General features: G+C 36.5%; 2 protein-coding genes across 6 annotated transcripts in view; one reads left to right on the plus strand and one right to left on the minus strand.

Annotated features, from left to right (window-relative positions):
* The window catches only part of rap1ab (RAP1A, member of RAS oncogene family b), a 29,298-nt gene extending 26,081 nt beyond the window's left edge, over positions 1–3,217 (minus strand). The window contains exon 1 of the mRNA XM_016555977.1: positions 2,978–3,217. The gene's annotated coding sequence lies outside the window, so the exon portion shown is untranslated. The remainder of the gene's footprint in view (positions 1–2,977) is intronic.
* A 4,082-nt stretch (positions 3,218–7,299) lies between these two features.
* Positions 7,300–21,516, plus strand: part of pank4 (pantothenate kinase 4 (inactive)) — a 16,092-nt gene continuing 1,875 nt past the window's right edge. Inside the window, exons 1-18 of one of the 5 annotated variants that reach the window (XM_016555978.1) lie at positions 7,300–7,437; positions 7,848–7,942; positions 9,630–9,838; positions 9,969–10,152; positions 10,269–10,361; positions 10,473–10,626; positions 10,929–11,110; positions 11,273–11,354; positions 11,443–11,543; positions 12,026–12,031; positions 14,796–14,951; positions 18,031–18,143; positions 18,372–18,459; positions 18,687–18,838; positions 18,919–18,974; positions 19,067–19,116; positions 20,830–20,934; positions 21,036–21,136. In XM_016555978.1, the coding sequence (XP_016411464.1) occupies positions 7,317–7,437; positions 7,848–7,942; positions 9,630–9,838; positions 9,969–10,152; positions 10,269–10,361; positions 10,473–10,626; positions 10,929–11,110; positions 11,273–11,354; positions 11,443–11,543; positions 12,026–12,031; positions 14,796–14,951; positions 18,031–18,143; positions 18,372–18,459; positions 18,687–18,838; positions 18,919–18,974; positions 19,067–19,116; positions 20,830–20,934; positions 21,036–21,136 (2,048 nt within the window). In that variant the 5' untranslated portion in view covers positions 7,300–7,316. Of the gene's footprint in view, positions 7,438–7,847; positions 7,943–9,629; positions 9,839–9,968; positions 10,153–10,268; positions 10,362–10,472; positions 10,627–10,928; positions 11,111–11,272; positions 11,355–11,442; positions 11,544–12,025; positions 12,032–14,795; positions 14,952–18,030; positions 18,144–18,371; positions 18,460–18,686; positions 18,839–18,918; positions 18,975–19,066; positions 19,117–20,829; positions 20,935–21,035; positions 21,137–21,516 lie in introns of those variants that run through there. The other 4 variants (XM_016555980.1, XM_016555982.1, XM_016555979.1 and 1 more) reach the window with 4 other exon arrangements.

Here is a 21,516-nt window from a genome sequence, read left to right on the forward strand (position 1 = left end):
ATTAATCGTTTAGATTAATCGATAAATTAGTCGATAGATTAATCAAAATAAAAATAGTCGTTAGTGGCAGCCCTAGATTTTTTATGTAGTATCACAAAGCTAAAGTCAGACCATTTTGTTTTTGTTTCAAATTTCAACATTTTCCAATCTAAATAACATGTATGCAGCATCTTTGTTTGGATCGTGATTAAAATACACAGGCAAAATCTTAGTTTACTTGCATGGAGAAATTTCTTTTATTTGTATTATTTATTTATTTGATTTGGGATATGTTTTAAAATTTTAAGTTAGTATATCAATTAGGCATGGGCCGGTATGAGATTCTGACGGTATGATAACCTTAGATAAAAAATATCAATGTTTCACGGTATCACGGTATTGCGATTACAGCTCTAAAATATTCACTTAAGTGAGCCTAAACCTGCAGCTCAATAATCAAAAATATAACCAAAACATAATTTCTGTAAAAAATAAAATAAAAAAATTAATTAATAAAATGCATGCATAAACCTGCAGCTCAACAAGGTTTTTGGAGACATGCTCGCTTTCTACACATTCATCTTTCAGTCCAAGTTATGATGCAGGAATGTTCACCTTCCCCGGATTAAGTTTGGAGCGGTGAGGTACGAGGATGTGTGCACATACACACATAAGGAAAGAGAGAGCGCGAGTGTCACACACACACACACGTGGTCTCGCCGTACAACACTCAAACAGTGGCAAAGTTTTTTTGTTTTTTTTAAATGCGTGATTTTGAACAGATGTAAACAATAAATAGTGTTTGTATTGCGCATTATTTTAGTCATTCCCTCAGGTTTCGCGCTTACACCAAAAGCGCGCGCACCACCATTGATCTATATTAGTGGATCGCACAAGAAATATTATGTAATTGTAACTTTATTATTTTAAAAACTTCATTAAGTGAAATTTTAAATCAACGCCGAATTGCCGCTAATTTGAAAGTGAAAGTAAAATGCACATGGCACTTTTTCAAGCTATTTGAAAGCCAACCCCCCAAGCTTGTGAATGAGAATCGAATCAAATCGTGAACTTTGCCAAAAAGACAAAACCCAGCCCTATATATATATATACCTTGCTACGTGTACTGCGTTAGGCTAACCGAGACTTGTCATTTGCACTTATATATTGTTGCTCTTTTGTTAGTTTTGGCTGCTTCTATTGTCCTCATTTGTAAGTCACTTTTGATAAAAACGTCTGCTAAATGACTAAATGTATATTGTTTGACATTTTCAATTTCACAAAGTAATGTGCAGCCTTTTACTGACAAAAGGACATCTTTTTAAAATCTGTCTTAAATCTCATTTTGTTAAAAAAGAAATTGTGAGAAAATTGTATTGTGAAATCAGTATCGTGAATCATATCACATCGTGAGTTGAGTGAATCGTTACATCCCTATATGTTACTAGTTTTTGCTGTGGTATCGAAGTAGCAAATTGTTCTTTAAATAATAAGTGTTACTTAAATAATAAAGAACATATTTTTTTTGCTCATCTGAAAAATGATCCGATCTGTGACTCAAAATGTGATATGATAATGTAATATAATCCGAACCGTGAGATTTGTGATCCGTTGCACCTACCAAAATCTGAAGAATGCCGGCCCGAAGGGCTACCAGGGATTTTGAAATTTTGCGAGCCCTGTAATACGTGTGTTAATACACAACAACAAATGTGTTTTGCTGCTGGGTTTACTGCAAATGTATTGCTCAATATAAAAACAGAAAATATAATTAATAAAAAGAAAACAAGTAGATAAAATAGAAATAGAATAGAAAGTGTTAGTGTTAGAGGGTCAAGTTTGTTTGTATTTTTTTATAATCAGACACCTAAAAATAACTACTGTTGCACTAAAAATAATATCAATCTCCACAACAGAAGTACAATGCGAAAAAGAGCAAATGTTCACAGTTAACAGACCAAACTGTGAAAAAGTTATATGCAATTTCAGTCAAAAGCAACAACCGTTTGGGAAAGACAAGGAAAATCCCAGGCGAGGTCTGATACAAATCACACAACCTCTTGAACCTAAAAACTGATAAGATTGGTTTCAAGGGATGCAGTTTACTTTCATAAATACCTTTATCTAGTTAACAACTTACAAGAATATCTTGCCCACCGAACATAAGAAACCTGACTCACATGAGCTTACTTACATCCATTTCATGTGGTTATTATCTAAAGTATAAAAAACATAATAATGATTCACTCCGCGGAAAATAATAAAGAAGCCTCACTCAGACATCACTTCACAGTAAAACCAGCAAAGAGAAGTGAAAACTGCTTTGCTAAACACTGGTGCCTGAAAAAAAAAAAACAATGCCAAATTACGTCTATTCAGCAAAACCAGTTGATCCGTCCTAGTCATCTAGGGATACTAAACTCAACTCTGAGACAGAATCAAGTTATTAAACAATGTGGCAATAATAATCAGCTCGCATCTGATTCCTCATCAGATAAAGGGAACATTAGAATGTAATACAACAGGATGCACAACTACTGAACCTTGTAAGAGGGCTGTTTTGATTGATAATGTGGATAAACTAACTTACATCCTAATACGCTGACTGCACTGTTTAATTTAGATTAATGACGGCAATAATGCTAATTTTAACCACACACTTTCGATTTAGACTAGTAATGTACACATTTATTTCTAGGTGAGACAGAAGTTGCATAGATGTTTATAAAGTGTGTTATGACGACAGTAAGCGCTTCTGAGATTCAGTCCGTGAGATTTGTGCTAACATGCTAAGACTGCTGGAGCCAGATAAAACTACTCAATATCACTTTATATTTATTTAAGGAGCAAAACACTACTGGCACATTTATGGACTACAAGTGAATAAAACGACCCACATCACACAACACATCTCGTTGAACATTTCTTGGTGAATTTTTGAAGTGAATTAACGGTCTTTATCAATAGTGTCTGCTAGCGCACTCGTTTAGCCGCCTACCTTCACACACCCGCCGGAAAAAACCCGACCAACTTTAGCGTGTTCAGCTGCAGTCAACCTCAATCCCTTTTCTCCTCAGCAGACTGGGTCATTCCACGAAACAGCACCTGCGGCTGACACGAAACGAGCTTTGGGATAATAAAAACACGGCCGTGCTGCACTCAATGCGACCTCACGAGCCGCTCAAGTAACGCGCCTGTCACTCACTGCCTCACCTCTCAGCGCTCCAGCGCGAGCTAGCGGCGCGATTTTAGCGCAGAGTCTCATGACAGCTTCCGGTGTCGAGCTGACTCATGGGCCGCCACCCGACAAAGCAAAGGTCGCGATGAGACGATTTACTTGTGTAATAACGTTAAACTTTGATCAAACCCTATTCTTAACTTTAACCTCAATCTTAATCTAAATATACACCAGAAATATGCAGCATTGGGTTCTGAATACAATGCACTAGATGCCCCCCCCCTCAATTACATTTAAATGCATCTTTCACACTTACACAAACATGACACAATTAATTTTGTATGAATTGTTTTTAATTTTATTTTTTTATTCATGTAATTGAAAACAGACCTTTAATCAAAATGTAACTTTTCTCTACTGACAAGGCACAGCCACAGGTAAGACCATCAGTACATAAAGCCCACTTTTCAGAAATCGATCAGGTCATTCCTATGTTCCCATGTTCCCCACATTTATATGGCACATGATGAAGACATGACAAAGGGACTTATGTTCCCAGGGTCCTATGTTCCCTATATTTATATGGCAATTATAATTAAATGTTCCCAGGGTTAGGGTTATGCTATCATAAGGACATAGTGTTAACTCTGGGAACATACTGAAAGTAGAGCAGACACCTTGATTAAAATACTACAAATGTTATATAGGTTTCAGATGATGGGATAAAGTTTTACATTTTTATGGTTAGCAGCTCATGTGGGAGTAAAAGGAAATGAGGAGTGCAAAGAAAAATACAAAAAAGAGAATATAAAAAAGAAACATAAATGTTAAATATACATAGGAAGACTGAAACAAAGAGTATAGTGAAACGACAAATAAAGGGCAAAACCAATGGAAGGAGGATAGAACGGGTAGATGGTTTTATGACATTCAAAGAAATGCAGGATTAGGAATAGAAGAGAAGAAACCATAAACTCAAAATTTAGATTCGAACATACATCTCTTAAAGGGGTCATATGATGTTGCTAAAAATAACATTATTTTGTGTATTTGGTGTAATGAAATGTGTTTATGTGGTTTAAGGTTCAAAAAACACATTATTTTCCACATACTGTACATTATTGTTTCTCCTCTATGCCCCGCCTTTCTGAAACGCGTCGATTTTAACAAATAGCGGCGGCGGGAGGGCTTGCGGCAGCCACATGTGACGACCTCAGGCTGGACTCTGCTTCGTCCACGGTGAAAGCCGATCCGGCGATCCACAGCGCGAAGTTGATGTATTTCCTCAGCGACCAGCACGGATCAGCCCTAGGCATGACGAAGCAGATATCGTCCTCTTTTGGAAGGCCAAACAAAGTAGTTTCGCTTTCACAACGAAACACACAGCATCTAGGTATGTGGGGGCGTGTTAGAACGAGCCGTTTTAGGTAGGCGTGGCTGACTCTGAACTTTTATAAAGAATATCTCTTTGGATTTGAGACTTTAGTCTTTGCAGCTTTACAGATCTTCTTTATGCACCAAGAGCTTGTAACACTTCAAAGAGAAAGGAAAAATTGAAATCGCATCATATGACCCCTTTAATAGTAGCCTACATTGTGCAGAATAGGGGAAACATGACATAGGGAAATAGACAAAGGGACAGTAGAACTTGTGATGATGATCTGTCCCAAATATAATAATGAAAGGAAGATTCTGATTTCTAAACTTAAGAAAAATAAAATTAATTGTGAGTCAACAAACATTGTGAAAAGGAATTCAAAAGATGAATGTTTTTTTTATTACAATATTTGAAAGCATCAGAGTTAGATATGAGAATACAAAATTTTGAACAAAACAAACAAACAAACAAAAAAAACTACTACTTACCAGTTGGTGACGTTAATGCATTTTATGAATGCCAACAACAGCCACAAAAAATCTGAAGAAGAACCCTGGCAGGGAACGGAGAACACTGGGAACATAGGACCCAGGGAACAAAGATATGGTCCCCTAATTAACAGCAACCTGATGAAAAAGTCCATATGCCATAAAAAAAACATATGCAAGATATGCTTTTTTAGTATATTCAGCACGTTTACACGGTTACTAAGAAATGTTGTTTTACCAAAGGTTTTGAATTCACTTAAAAACTTGAAGGACATTAAAGAAGCCTAACGTCAGTTGGTCTAAATATTGCAGAGTTTTATTCATTTATTATTTTTATTTACAATAAACTATCATCATCTAAGAGAAAGAATAATTTGCAGATGTACGCCACAGACCCCTAGGGGTCACAAACCCCTGTCGAAGACCCCAATATACTTTAAATAACAACTAAAACTACAGCATCATTTTACACATGGTATACTAAAGTATTTTGAGCAAATGTTATGTAAGTATGAGATCAATCATGTCCAATTTATGGTCATAGCAAACTGCAGTTTGGTTGAGTAGATTGTGATAACATGGATTTTCAATGAATTTGTCAATTACCCACAGTATTTTATACATCACTTCCATTATAAGGCAACACAAATAATTCAAGAAGCCTCACATTGTCAAAGCACCAATAACATTATAAAGCAGTAGCAGTCACGCACAGCACACACAGGTCATGACAGAAAAAAAAGCAATTCACAAGATGTAACATTTATTTTAGCCTAATAATACGATTTTTGGAGGGTTTGACATTACAAAACAATTAATGCAATTAATTGAATGATTAATTAAATAAAAAAAATTTCTATCCGATTCTATCCAATACCCATAAGCTGATAATTATTTGTAATGTCATGGTTGATATAGCCAATAAATAGCCCACATAAAAATAATTTACTAATTAAATGATTTATAATTTGTCTGAATAATTGGAAAAAAAAAAACACTACAACCTAACATAAATTATTTTAAATGATTCAAGTGAATTTTGGCATAACAATATAAAATATGAAAATACAAAGATTACATGTAAGAGTGTTATTAAATTATCAGTGTTTTTAAAGTGTTTTCTAAATTTACAAACAAAGTAATTGACCATGTACAATTAAATATCTAATATTAGCCGATATAAGCCTACACACAAGTTTTAATTTAACCAATAATTTAACAAATCTGTAATATCAGCAACTAACTGATTTGGTACCACTCTATTGCCCATACTCAAATTATAAATTAAATTAAATCAAATTAAATTAACTGTTTTTTACTGACATATTATGAAAGTGTTAATAAAAAGAAGTCTAAAAAGGAATCTGATCCTTTTTTACGTTAATAGTGTTTTCTTTTTTAAATATTAAATAGGCCTACTGTAGTTCCCATTTTATTCTCAGAAATCTATCAAGCTTTCCATTTTATGAAGGTATTGATGTTGGTGATTTAATTAATCTCATCTCAGTTTATTTGTAAAGCACAATTAAATGTGATTAAATTTGATAGGCAAATACATTTAGTTGTCAAATGAAGTTACTTGTACTGCAGTTATATCTGATCAAATGCACATTATTATTCTTTAGCTTGGGTTAAACAAATACATTTTGCTTGGTTGGAACAGCAGCTACGCTAATTATGTCTCTATTTGTTTCTCTGTTTCTGCTGGGATTGACATCCCGTGGTAACTAGGATTTACACAAGCTTCAGTCTGGATCCAGAACACATGAGAAGAGATGATGCCAACCCTGAAACAACATACAGAACTAACACATTTTGCTATAAGTTTGATTGCATCATATAATAATTGCTGTTAATAGTGTTCATCGTCTGTTTGATTACATCTTTAATTGACTTAATTTGCTGTAAAGTTGCTTTGCAACGATTTGTAACAAATAAACAAATAAACTTGAATTGAATTGAATTGAATGAAGTTTTTTACCAACTAAGTGCAGACTTTCCTCTGTTGTCTGTTGTTGTTTGCTTTGTCTTTATATATACGTTTTTCTTCATTGCTTTTTTTAAAATAGTTTTTGGTGTTTTTATAAGTCTTTTTAGAACATTGTACAGCACATTGGACAACTGTGGTTGTTTTTAAGTGCATCAAATTAGACGCTAATCAAATAGGTAGTTAAAAAAACCTGTTCTATTCTATTCTGCGTAGGAATGAGACTTTTACTGTAAAGTTTAGCCATAACTGAGCGTTGATGCCTCGTTCACGTTGCGTAGCATTTTGCAAAACCGTCGCAGTAAAATGGCGCTGTCTGGAGGGGCGGCGGACAGAGGATCCCACAGCATGGATAAGAGCATCACACTCCCCCCAGATGAAATTTTCCGCAATTTAGAGAACGCCAAGAGGTTCGCTATAGATATAGGTATTACCACATGCCAACTCGTACCCTTGTTCTTTTCTCGATCGTATTACAGTCACTTGTGGAGTTTGGACGTGTCAGAGTTTGTTGGGCAGGGCTGCGTTCAACCCTGTTAGCGCGTGCTGCTAATCTGACAGTTTGTTCAATGCATGTGAGGAATAACAACACTAACATTATTTATGAAGACTTTGAGGCTGTAAATATGCACTAAATAGTGTTCATTATAGAAATAGAGCGGAACGAGGACAGGTTTATTTGTACTACTGGGCATCAAGTGCAAACATGTCATATATTTTAATGGACCTAAACAAGCTGATGTAATATGTTAATAACAGAATAATAATCGCATAAGAGAAGGTTAAATGTATATCAACATAGAATAAAGAAATAATTTGCCTCATCTTATCTGACAGGTGGCTCTTTGACAAAACTGGCGTATTACTCCACTGTTCAGCATAAAGTTGCCAAAGTCAGGTCGTTTGATCATTCAGCGAAGGTAAGCTTGCAGGTAAGATTTTTTTTCACTTAACCCCATGATTACACATAACATTAGGGGCCTTTTTTTGGAGACAAGGAAGGCAGTGTCAGAAAATCATCTACTGTACAAAAAGTAAAACAAAACAAATATTAGCCTACTTATTGTTAGATTTAAAGGGGTCATATGATGCGATTTCAAGTTTTCCTTTCTCTTTGGAGTGTTACAAGCTCTTGGTGCATAAAGAAGATCTGTAAAGTTGCAAAGACTAAAGTCTCAAATCCAAAGAGATATTCTTTATAAAAGTTAAGAGTCAGCCAAGCCTACCTAAAACGGCTCGTTCTAACACGCCCCCACATGTCTATGTCACTATGTGGAAATATTAGCATAATGCCGCCCAAATGTGCACGCAAAGAAAGGAACAGCATGAAATGAAAATGAAAGCTTTAAATGAAAACGTACTTACGTGAGTCAGAACTACCGGCATTTTAGTCTAACGTTACTCTCCCAGGATCAGTAAACAGTCCTCCATAAAATGCGCTGCACACATCTGAATATTTGGGTTGAAAGGGGTCCTATTTTGCTTTTTTTACATTTTCAACTTCCTTTAGTGCATAATGTTGCTGTTTTTGCATGAAAAAAGATCTGCAAAGTTACAAAGTCCACTCCAAAGGGAGTTTCTGGGCCTGTCCCAATACCTACACTTGCAGTCTTGACCACTTGAGAGGGCATGCACACGACAGAAAGTAAGCGTAGACTGTCGCAGGTCTGAAAAATGGCAAAGCTTAGTGCCCATAATGCACATGAAATCTCTAATACCTCTTCGGAGTGGTATCCCGTCATTCCTCATGTTCAGGAGCTCACAAGCCCCAAAACCATGAAATGTCAAGGAAAACTTTGCAGTGTAATTAATTTAATTAGATATCACATATAATTTGTGTAAATTGCAAAGTGTTGCACATTTTATCGGCACAAAGATGTTTATGTGTATTATGTAAAATATTTGCTTTTTATCACTTGATTAGACGCACCACAATTAAATTGGGTCATTCATAGGGACTACTGAACAGAAATTTAGATGCTTATTTTAAAGTGCGTTATATTACATGTACAAAATGTGTAAATAAAGCTCTGTGAAAACTTTGCTTGCATTATATTACAACAGAATATCTCACATTAAAAAGTAAAAGAGCATAGTGGTCATTAACTGATATAGATGTGTATGACATATGGTCCCAGTCTATCAAGGTGTTGCAGGATGTGTTGCAGTCCTTTTTTGACTGCACAGAAGTCAATGAATTCATGGTCATGAATTCCTGGTAATTTAAAAATGTAAAAGCAATGCCATAGCGGAACTGCTTTGGGTTTCCCAAAGAACAGTGAAGAGTTCATAAAAAAATGTTGTTTGTGTGAAGAACATTTTATATAATAAAAAGTTTTCATGGATGTTAAATTAATGTCTATATTTTGTTACTAGAGTGCAGTTTGCTTAGGAATTCCTCCCATCTGAGAGCATGTTTTGGAGATCAGTCTGTGTATATAAAATCAATCAAAACTCTTACAGTTAACATTCTTGTTTAAAATATTACATTTTAATGTAGTTGTAATATTATATATTTTAAATATGTAACACTTTATATTAAGATTATTTGCATTAATATTCATTAAAACAGTTTTATAATTATTTAATTGTATAATTTTTCATTTTCCTTGTTTCTAGGAAACAGATGGTGACCCTCTTTATGAGATATCTGTACAGGAAGAGATCACTGCCCGTCTTCACTTTATCAAGTTTGAGAATGCTTACATTGAAACCTGTCTAGATTTCATTAAGGACCACCTGGTCAATACAGAAACCAAAGTCATCAAAGCAACTGGTGGAGGGGCGTACAAGTTCAAGGACCTCATAGAGAAAAAGTTAAAGCTAAAGTAAATGAAATTTTATAGCTTACTGAGAATTATACAGATATGCTTGGAGTTCAAGGATATGTTGTAGATTGTTGTAATGGTAATTAAATCTATGTATTTTTGTAAAAAAAAAAAAAAAAAATTCTCTTAGAGTGGACAAAGAGGATGAAATGACTTGTCTGATCAAAGGATGCAACTTCGTTCTGAAGAATATCCCCCATGAGGCTTTTGTGTATGCCAAACATGCTGATTCTGAATTCCGGTTCCAAAATACACATCCGGACATCTTCCCCTACCTGCTTATAAATATTGGCTCTGGAGTCTCAATAGTAAAGGTATATCTGTACTGTACTGGATCTACATGCCACTGTGACATTATACACACAAAACAAAACAAACATCCTGAGTTTGCTGACTTTCTAAAGGGAGCACCCATGTCCTGTTTTTGAAGGTTGAAGCAGAGGACAAATTTGAGCGTATTGGTGGCAGTTCTATAGGTGGTGGCACTTTTTGGGGTCTTGGAGCTTTACTTACAAAAACCAAGGTGGTTCATTTTGTGAAGTATTACTAGGAATTTCTAAATTTCTGTTTTTTCTTTAATTTTTTGATTCACATATGATTTGTTTTTATTATCCCTTCCCATTCTCTGTCTTAGAGGTTTGATGAGCTTTTGCAGTTAGCATCCAAAGGACAACACACAAATGTGGATATGCTTGTGAAAGACATCTATGGAGGTGCTTACGGGTCCCTGGGTTTAACTGGCGACCTCATTGCAAGTAGCTTTGGGAAATCAGCCACCACAGACAAAGGTAAAGCAGAAGAAAAAATAAAAAGTGGTTAGATTGTAACATGAGGCAGTTTATTATATGGCCTGTTTTCCTCACCCAGGAAGAGCCATTTGACCCTTCAACCAGTTTGCAGTATTATTAATGTGAAATGAAGCCAAAGGTCTTTGTTTTCACAAAGGCATACATGAGGAAAGTGTAACATAGAGTTTTTAACCCTTTTTATGGTCTAAAGTAACATATGCACCATTTTGCACCATGAGTTCGAAAGAATAGTTTACATGGCAGATCTCACTTACTTGGGCATTTCGTTGTATATTGCTTAGAGTTCTCCAAAGAAGACATGGCGAAGAGCCTACTGCACATGATAAGCAATGACATTGGACAGCTTGCCTGCCTCTACGCCAAACTGCATAACCTTACCAGAGTCTATTTTGGAGGATTTTTCATTCGAGGACATCCCGTTACCATGCACACCATCACCTATAGCATCAATTTCTTCACTAAGGTCATAATTTGTGTAATACTGTATAAATAATGATTACATGATTGTTTGATACAATGATTAATATTGTCAAATTCTGTCAAATGTTTTTATTCTCAGGATAAAACAACCATATATTGCTGTGTTATGTGAGCATTTTGGATAAAGAATTGTGTTTATTTGTAGGGGGAGGTTCAGGCTTTATTTCTAAGACATGAAGGATATCTTGGTGCTATTGGGGCCTTTTTGAAGGGGGCAGAAGAAGACAGTAAGCTATTGCTGTGTACACAATCAAACTGTTTCATATATGCTGCAGTGAGTGTGGTTTGTTTTACCTACTTGTTTCTTTGTGTTAGATCCTAACCAGTACAGCTGGGAAGAGAACTATGCTGGCAGCTCTGGTCTCATGAGTGCATCTCCAGAGCTGAATCCTGTGCAGCGGGCTCGTAGTGGAACGGTAATTTGCACAAAGAAGAGGCTTAGAGTAAATTTGCTGTTGCAGTGTTTCATCTTTTTTGAAAGACAAAGTAGATTGTAGTTGGAGTTGTATTTTTTTAAAGGGGTCATATGATGCTATTTTAAAGATCATTATTTGGTGTAGCAGAATATGTTGACATGCTTTAATGTTCAAAAAACACATTATTTTTCAAATACTGTACATTATTGTAGGTCCTCTATGCCCCGCCTCTCTCAAACGCGTCGTTTTCAACAAAGCCCCCTCCTTTGACAAGCGCAGTCTGCTCTGATTGGCCAGCTGACCCAGTGCATTGTGTATATTTATGGATTTGGCCAATTGAGATGCATGCTACTTATCTTTCATGAACTATTTTATGTTCTCATCTCTTTTCTTTTTTTCTTTTCTTTTCCACTTCTCCATCTGTCCATTCGTTCATCCATCCATCCATCTTCTCTATCTATTCCCTAATATTTTCCCTTCAGTTTCCAGTAAGTACATTTCTTTCCAGGCTTTTCTTGTGGTTTTCTCTGCTTGCTCTTTCCTTTAAAAAAAAAAAAAGTAATCACTGGTAGCATTTTCTGAAGGTTTTGTTTTTTTTAATCATTATGAATGTATGTGGTGTTGCCATGGATATTAATTCAGTGTGATGCACTTATTTTTCATGAGTGTAAAAGGTGCAAATTATCTAGTTGTAGATGAGTACTCACTGTCTTGTATGTTTGACAGTTGCTGTTGTGAGAAATTTGAAAATTTGTCAATAAGGTGGCATTTTGATTGCACTGTTAGGGCCCGTCTAGACCGAACACGTTGTTGTGTTCCACTGTTTACTTATTTTCCAATGCAAACATGCGCTAAACAGACATCTTTTAACTATTGCACTGCTTGTCATTGTTTTTTCAGTGTCTCACACATGAGTGCCGCATAAAGACGGTGTGTCAAGTTAAAAGAAGTTCAGCTCTTAAAGATGTGTCTCAAGACACTGCCTTTTTTTTTCCAATCAGCAGCACTGTAGTTCTGCAGTTGGATACTGTTGCATCTGTGTGAATGGCCCTTTAGGGCTATAGCCACAAATAATGGTTGGTTTGGGTAGTGAATAGAGTGCTGCAGAGATGACGTGTTTTCGTAGGCCAAAACACAGTCATGAGTCAGCATTTTAGGACTTCTGGTTCCATGGTCCCGAAGTCAATAAGTTTTATGAATGCATTTTTGGTTAAATGCCTGAAATAAGATCTGTGGTTAAAGCAAGCTCAGGATATATATATATATATATATACACACACACCTTTTAACAGCTGATGATTTTGCTAATTTCTTCACGTATAAATCTATAACCATCAGTAGTTAGTTTTTAGCTCCACACACACTAGAACCCAGACCAGCTACATCCACAGCAAACAAACTCTTCTCCTCCTCCTTTTTTCTCAGAGTCAAAAGTATCTATACTTCTCCTCTCCATTCATCCTTCCACCCGCCCTCTAGACCTTGTCCCCTCACATCCTCTTTAAGCCATTTCTTCTACACTTTTACCAGCACTTGAACACATCAACACATCTCTTCACACAGGCAACTATTTATTTTCAACCAGCTATCATCTTTCCTTTCAAAGAAAAACCAGCTGGATGAGAACCAATCAGGTTTTAAAAGCGGCCATTCAACTGAGACTGCCTTGCTGTCGATCGCGAAAGCTGATTTCAAATCATCAGTTCTCATTCTGCTTGATCTATCTGCCACATTTCACACTGTCAATCATAAGATCCTTCATTTCACCCTCTCATCACTGGGCATCATAGCAACTCCACCTCACTGTTTTGAATCCTGTCCCTTAGGTAGGTCTTTCAGGATTGCCTGGGGTATCCAAAGCACGTCAGCTGGTCATGGGGGATCCTCAGGGGTCAGTTCTTGGACCCCTCCTCTTCTGCCTATACATTACAACACTGGGACCCATCATGCCGGCACATGGTTTCTCGTACTATTGCTATGCTCTATTTTTCACTTCAACCAGATGATTCAACGGTAGCTTTGTGGATCTCAGACTGCCTAGTGGACATCTTGCGTGAAAGAACATCACTTCCTGCTCAACCTGGCAAAGACAGAGCTTCTCATTATTCTTGCCACTCTGATTGTACAGCTTAATTTCACCATCCAGCTATGGTAGGTTCATTAACAATAATCCCATCAAGTTCAGTCAGAAGTCTTGGGGTAATCTTTGATGACTATCTGACCTTCAAAGACCACATTGCAAAGACAGCACTATCGTGCAGGTTTGCATTGCACAACGTCAGGAAGATCAGGCCCTTCTCAACGGAGCATGCTGCACAACTTCTCGTCTAGACTCTTGCCATTTCTAGGCTGGACTATTGCAATGCTCTTCTGGCTGGGCTTCCAACATGTACAGTCAAACCACTATAGATGATTCAGAATGCATGGTCTTCAGCGAGCCCAAGAGACCCCACGTCACACCTCTCTTTATCTCTCTGCACTGGCTACCGGATGCGGCTCGCATCAAGTTCAAGACATTGATGCTTGCATACAGAACAGCCAAGGGCTCCGCACCCTCCTACCTCCACTCACTCTTATGAGGCTACATCCCCTCTAGAAGCCTGAGATCTGTAAGTGAGCAATGCCTCATGGTACCATCACAGTGAGGAACAAAATTACTTTTCAGTGATTTTTTTTACGTTTTTGTTCACTGTTCTTTGCTGGTGGAATGATCTTCCCATCCCCATCTGGAACACCCACAGCTGAAAACTCATCTCTTCTGTGAGCACCTAACTGCATCCTGCAAAAAAAAAAAGTCCTCTCTGCTTACACTTTTCCTTAATTCCTCCCTGTTCTATCTTATAATGTTCTGAACAACGTCAGTTATGTATTACTAGCACTTCTTGTGTTTATTGCCTCTTTATGATGAATCGCTTGTTGTATTTCTCATTTCATTATCACTTTGAATAAAAGCGTCTGCTAAATGAATAAATGTAAATGTGTTGGGTTTTTGTCAAAGGAACCAGGGTAATGATAACTTCCGGGTTGGCCTACAAAAATGTGTTATCACTGCAGCATTCTAAATGAAAGAATCAATATTTATATCATCAGTGAACCCTTAAGTTAGATGTGTTTGCTTGATTTATTTTTGAACCTCTTCTTAGTGTCACCAAATGTCTGCCGAGGAATTATAGCCTTTCCTGTGCAGATGAATGCACAAATTGACATTCAGTGCATTGTGGGTACTTACTCCTCTTTATCCATTCCCTCAAGTTTGACATGTTGGAGATGGACCGTCTGGATAGGCAGCTAGTCAACCTCCCCCTGCTGCAGGACCCGACCTCTTATATTCCAGACACGGTGGACCTGACTGAGGATGCATTGGCTCGGGAGTACTGGCTCTACTGCTTTGAGGATGCATTGGATGGGGTAAGGCCTCCAGGCTCTGTCTTTTTGTCTTTCATTTTGTGACTTTGATTATTAATTTGCTATGATAACTTGTTAAAAAAATAAATATCTAAGTCTCACAACTCAGCATAAAGGCTGGTCAACTTTGCGGCTTATTCTGACCAACAACCACCCACTGGGACTTTCTGACTTGAATTTCCGTTAGTTCAAAAGTAGAAACAGGACAGAAATAACTTTCTGGTTGTTGATATGTTGATATGTAGATGTTCTGAGGTCACTAACCTGGCAAATTTGTAAAATTGATTAGTTCTTTCACAGAATTGCTCATTATATAAGCTCAGTACCTACCCACCTAACCATGATATGTGACTGTTATGTAACTTCAATGTAATATGATGACTAAACTTTCGTCATGACAACATAACTAGTTACGTTGTCACAACTGGAAAAATTTAATTCCTGAATTCTTTTCCACAATGTAACTTTGTGATATTTGTCAGTTAGCAAAGCATGTGAGCAAAGCGAAGAGGTGTGACGCTCTGCTCAATAATCCGCTCTATGCCAGTATCGCTCATGGACCAAGCGATCGCTCCACTCATACTGCTCACACTCACCGGTAAAATGTCGTTAGCTCACATCTGGCTCTGACATTAAATTTCTTCTGTACTATATGACGTTCTGTTTGTAATTAATTTGTTGAATAAATGTCTCATTTACAGTAGGCCTATAGATAATAGTTATGATATTTGTGGCTTTAAAGCAATATTTTATAAAGTAGGTTAGAAATAAACATGATGTGACTTAACTGGATAGTGCCGACATTGCTTTGATCAGAGGTTTTCTTAACTGCTGTTTTCTCACCTCTGTTATTTTTGTTGTATATTTGTTTTGTTATTAAGAGGAAAGTGCACAGAACATATTCACATATTAATCTAAATGGCACTCTCATCAGTGTGGATGTTGGGATGTTCATTAACAGTATAGCACTGCAAAGGGATTTCAAACTTCATTTTATCGATAAGCAAAAAACGAAAAAGAGCTTTGCTGTTAGTATATCACAAAATGAATCTTTGCTAACTCAGTTTCTCCACACTCCTTTTCAATTTACTCTCCTTCTTCGTTCTTGCTTTGATCAGAGGTTTTCTTAACTGCTGTTTTCTTACCTCTGTTATTTTTGTTGTATATTTGTTTTGTTATTAAGCGGAAAGTGCACAGAACATATTCACATATTCATCTAAATGGCACTCTCATCAGTGTGGATGTTGGGATGTTCATTAACAGTATATCACTGCAAAGGGATTTCAAACTTCATTTTATCGATAAGCAAAAAACGAAAAAGAGCTTTGCTGTTAGTATATCACAAAATGAATCTTTGCTAACTCAGTTTCTCCACACTCCTTTTCAATTTACTCTCCTTCTTCGTTCTTGACTTTGATGTTTACTGTGCATTTCGGTTATTTAACTTCATTAAAACTAGAGGTCGACCGATTTTACCGATAGCTAGGTTGGACCACACTGGTCGATACAGATTAATCAGCCGATAGTTTTTAAAATGGATACCGAACGAAAACCAAAATAGTGATTTACTGTTTAAAAAAAAAAGTACTGAAACATACTTTGTGCAAGAATAAAAAAATTTATATTAAATATTAATTATATACAGATAATTAAAGTTAGTTCATAGTTCATTAACTAATGTTAACAGAAGCAACTTCAGAATTTAAAAATGTGTTAGTTAACACGCTCTAACTAGATAGATCTTTAAATCTACACAAAGCCCATAGTATTGAAATTACATACATATGAATATTGTATGCATACTTTCACACTTTAATTGCTTCTATTATAGAACATGTGATGATTATCTAATCAAAATAACAAAATATGGCAGTCGCACACCGGGCAAAAAAAACTTGCAGGTATCAGGTATCACCAAGCGGCAACCTTTCTGGTCTCTCTCTCGAAACCAACACGGAAATGACTGCAATTCATCGACTGGCCGCTAGAGACTGGCTCCAAAAGGGAGTCAATCCCATAGACCCCCCCCGCCCATGTTAAAATGCCCAACTTTACAGCAGAAAAAAATGTTTACAGCCTGGTACAAAAAGTGTTTTTTGTCTATATAGCTAATTTTGTCCTTCATGACAACTGTGAGGGGGGTGAATTATTTTGTAACTCATCCGTTTAAATTATATTAAGCCTTAAAGTTCTGCATAATTAAGGGCGTGGCCACTTGAGTGACAGGTGGATTGCCCCTGCTGTCACCACCGTCGAGCTAGGTGGGCATGGCTTCAGCAACACCCACATCCCACCTCTTTGCCCATTTTTGATTATCCAGGAGTGACACGCTGCCAAGATGGCGACGGCCGGCTCCGCCCACTTTGGGCTTCAAAAATGCTCTTCAGAAACCTACAGGCGACGTCACGGACACTACATCCATGTTTTTATACAGTCTATCACACACATCGGATGTGTCGCGTTCAGTTCAAGCAGTGTCTAAAACAGTTTATTTAATCACCAAACGTGCAAAAGTTCACTTCAAGAATGATCAAAAAAGTGAAGTTCGGTGTTTAAAAAAAAAGAAAGTAAAACGTAAAGAAAAAGCACGATCTATAAAACAGCTCTCTATGTGAAGCATACAGACTTTATTAGAGCCACAGAAAGACAAAATTTCACTGAAAAATGCACAATACACAATCTTACAGCCTAGGGTGAAGTCATTATGTACATTAACAACGATTTTGGACAAATATAATGTAATTTAATGGAAAACTGTGTGAATGGCGCTCTGTGGCACGGCAGGATTTCTGTCGGCTGCATGAACATATCAGTTTGCTTTCTCACGTCACAGCTTTAAATCTGCAACTTCACTGGCTGACAAATGCATTAATGTGACCAGCTGGATATAAACTAATGCAAATAGATGGTAACTATCGTGACATTAAGCATTTGCGGCAGGCTAGCGTGTGTTTTGGTGTTGTGTAGTTAAGAGGATAAGGTTAGAAGTGTCAGGTTAGCTGTACACTAGATTTCCACAACAATACAAAAGAAAAAATAAGGAAATCATGAATATTCATGAACTCATTTTGTTTTTTAACAGGTGGTGAAGCGAGCCATAGCTAGCCAGAAAGACCAACCAGAGGCTGTGGAAAGAGCAGAGAAGTTTCGTCAGAAATACCGTCATAAAGTCCAGACTCTTCGGCACCAGCCTTTGTAAGAGCAACCATGAACCTTCATCCTCTGCCACAGCTCATCAAGGGTTCATTCTTCAGCTTGGACTGATATATCTGTCGCTTAATATTCATCATGATCTTAGTAGATATTAGGATGTTTTATGAGTTAAAGTCTAGTGTGTGTGTGTGTGTGTGTGTGCTTGAGTGTTGCTGGATGAGTGTTTCTCTCTTCTAATGTAGCTTGCCTCTCCTCTCATCTCATCTCTAGTGCTTATGGATCCCTCACCGTCAGAAGTCTTTTAGACACAAGAGAACACTGTTTAAACGAGTTCAACTTTCCTGACCCCTACTCTAAGGTTTACATTGAATCTTGAATCGTCCTTCACCTTGCCTGCGGTGCTTCAAAATACATCAGTTCCCCACAATCTCATATTTAAAATCTTGTAAACATGTTTTGTTTTTTTAATTAGATCTTTTCAGTCTATCTCTATGCATGTGTGTGTGTCTATTTTTCAGTGGTTAAACCATGTTAGTGGCTGATCGAGTTCATCAGTTCTCAGTCTGATTCTCTGTTTGTCTGCAGATTAAGCAGAAGGAGAATGACATGGCCCTGAAATACTATCTGAAAGTAGTGAAGTCGGTAGAGGAGCTGAGCTGGGAACAGAGACAGTTCACTTTGGTCAAAGGCCTCCTGGCTGGCAACGTTTTCGACTGGGGAGCCAAAGCCGTGTCAGAGTGAGTGTATTGACGAGTATGCTAGGAGATTTTGTTTTTCACACACATCGGGTATATTCTTACCTTTAATTGTTCTTTAGTGTGCTTGAATCAGATCCAGAGTTTGGGTTTGAACAAGCAAAACAGCAATTACAAGGTATGAAAACTTATTTGAAATTATTAAAAATTATATAATAATATGTTATTTGTTCTATCTATATCTAATCTATATACATTTCTTATTCCCAGAGAGGCCATGGCTTGTGGATGCCTACAACCAGTGGATTGAGAGACTGAAGGTCAGATCTTAAATCGACAATGTCTTTAACAGGCCTCTCAAATGCTATATTGAACTTTATAGTAAGCTGTCCTCTGTCCTAACCGGGTGTGATATGATAATATCTCTTCCATTTTAACCCTAGAAAGGGCAAGACCATAAAAAGACATTAGAAAATTAATTTATTGCTGTTTTGTATCTTATTAGGACACATATAATACAAATCTGTGCTTTTTTTTTTTTTTTTTTAAACTTGACTTATTTTTGATTTTAATGTTTGGTACGAAACATTAACAATGCTTGTTTGGCAATGCACGCTACCACATTTTAGCTACATTTAAAAAACATTTTATTCTCTCATAACTTACAGTAACCCTTTGTTGTAATGTTGTGTTAATAATTAAAATGCCTATTTATGAATATATTAGTCTACTGTATCATATTTGATACACAAATTTCCCTCAGACCCTGAGGGAACTCAGAGTTTCCAATCTCAGGGTAAGTCAACTCGAGTTGGTTGAACCTCCTTATTGAAATGGGCCCCAGATCTAAATATTCACAGCAAACACCCTTTCAATGAAACCAAGAAATAAGACCTGCACTTCCACTGCCTCTCCCCACAGCATCTCAAATGTTTGTATCCCCCAGGATACGTCACCCCTTTTATGGTTATTAAGCACTTTTGTCTGTAAAAAAGCCACAACATTGGGTCTCATTCACACACATAGTTCTGTGTACTCTAATATCTGAAGAAAACAGAGAAAACAGTAACTGGTAACTAATTAATTGACCAATAATATTAGTAATAAAAGTAATATTATGAATTAAACCGTTCCACTCCATGTAAAATACTGAAAGTTATTACAAAATAAACAATAATGACTTGATAATAACAATAATGACACCTTGATAATGTTTTAATATTATAATATAAAACATCTAAATAATAATAAAAAATATATATACTGCTGACACAGATTTTATTTCATGTTTGATGTACAAGAGAGAAAGGGATTAAAAAATAATATTTGTCTTACTACATTTTAAAATGTAGTTTTTTTTTGTAGATATAGAGGAATTATGGAGGAAATAAAAACAAAACATCAGATATCAGCATTGATTTATGCTGAAACTAATTGTTCCAAAAATCCAGATCACTAAAAGTTAATCAGTAAAACCAGTATGTCATTATGCTTGTAATTTACCATCAACATTAAAATGATGGTCAGAGCAAATTTATGTGAATAAACTTTTTGTCTAAGATCCTTTTAGGTGCACATAAATGTGTTTATTATTAGTTAAACATGTAAATGTGTAAATGTGTGTGTAAACAAAAAATGTGTTTATTATTAGTAAACATGCCAATTCTGTGGGTCGAATATTTTTTCTTTTTTCTTATGACTTATGTTCTTACTGACTGTGATTATGTGCTGCTGTGCAGTATATTTATTTACTAATGTAAACAAAACAAATTGCTTGTTGAAAACTGGTTAGGACGAAGTGACAGCAACTGGCTTGGATTTTGACAGTGGAGTTTGTAACTTTTTAAACATGCATGTTGTGTCTAATGTCTACCCTGGCCGGTTTTTAAACATTATAAAAAACATATATTTTGCGTCTGTTTCAAGACATTGTGCATACTATGAATTCAATATCTTGTCTGAAAGCATGTTAAACAATCTATGAAGTCTTCCCGGTCTTGATTGAAGGTGTACCTGCTGGCTTTCTTTTACAGGGTCCTCCTCATAAATGTGCATTATTTTTCGTAGATAATAGTGGAATAGACATTATTCTCGGCGTTTTCCCTTTCATTAGAGAACTTCTCGTCAGAGGCACAGAGGTAAGTCAACAACAATACACAATTATTAAAAATCAAATTATTGAGTCTTTTCAGTGTGTTCTTAAAGTTTTAGTTACATATGCAGTTATGTTGGCTTTTAGGTTGTTCTTGCTAGTAACTCAGGCCCTGCCCTCAATGACGTCACTAACAGTGAGCTGCAGATCCTAACGGAGAGAATAGCTGCCATGGACCCTGTCATTCAGTGAGTGCTCAACCTCTTTACCCCAGGGTGTAATAAAATTGTATAGTCTCTCACCTATGTAGAATGTAAATGAGTATAGATAATGTCACATGACACTGCAGCCTTTGTGCACATTAATAGAAAGAATGAAATACAAATTATGTGATGCTGAACCCCCGATGTATTAAAATGATCTTTGACAGTGGCAACAGAACTATTCATAACTCTTTTCAATTCCAATAAATGTTAAAGGTGACATATCATGAAAATCTGACTTTTCCAGGTTTTAAGTGCTATAATCAGGTCCCCGGTGCATCTACCAACCAAGGAAACGTTAAAAAGATTAACCCAGTAACTTTGTTTTGGTAAGCATTTTTCTGCAAGCGTCTGAAAAAACGAGC

This window comes from Sinocyclocheilus rhinocerous, unplaced genomic scaffold (genome assembly GCF_001515625.1).
Source record: "Sinocyclocheilus rhinocerous isolate Xijiao unplaced genomic scaffold, SAMN03320098_v1.1 scaffold76, whole genome shotgun sequence".
NCBI lineage: Eukaryota > Metazoa > Chordata > Actinopteri > Cypriniformes > Cyprinidae > Sinocyclocheilus > Sinocyclocheilus rhinocerous.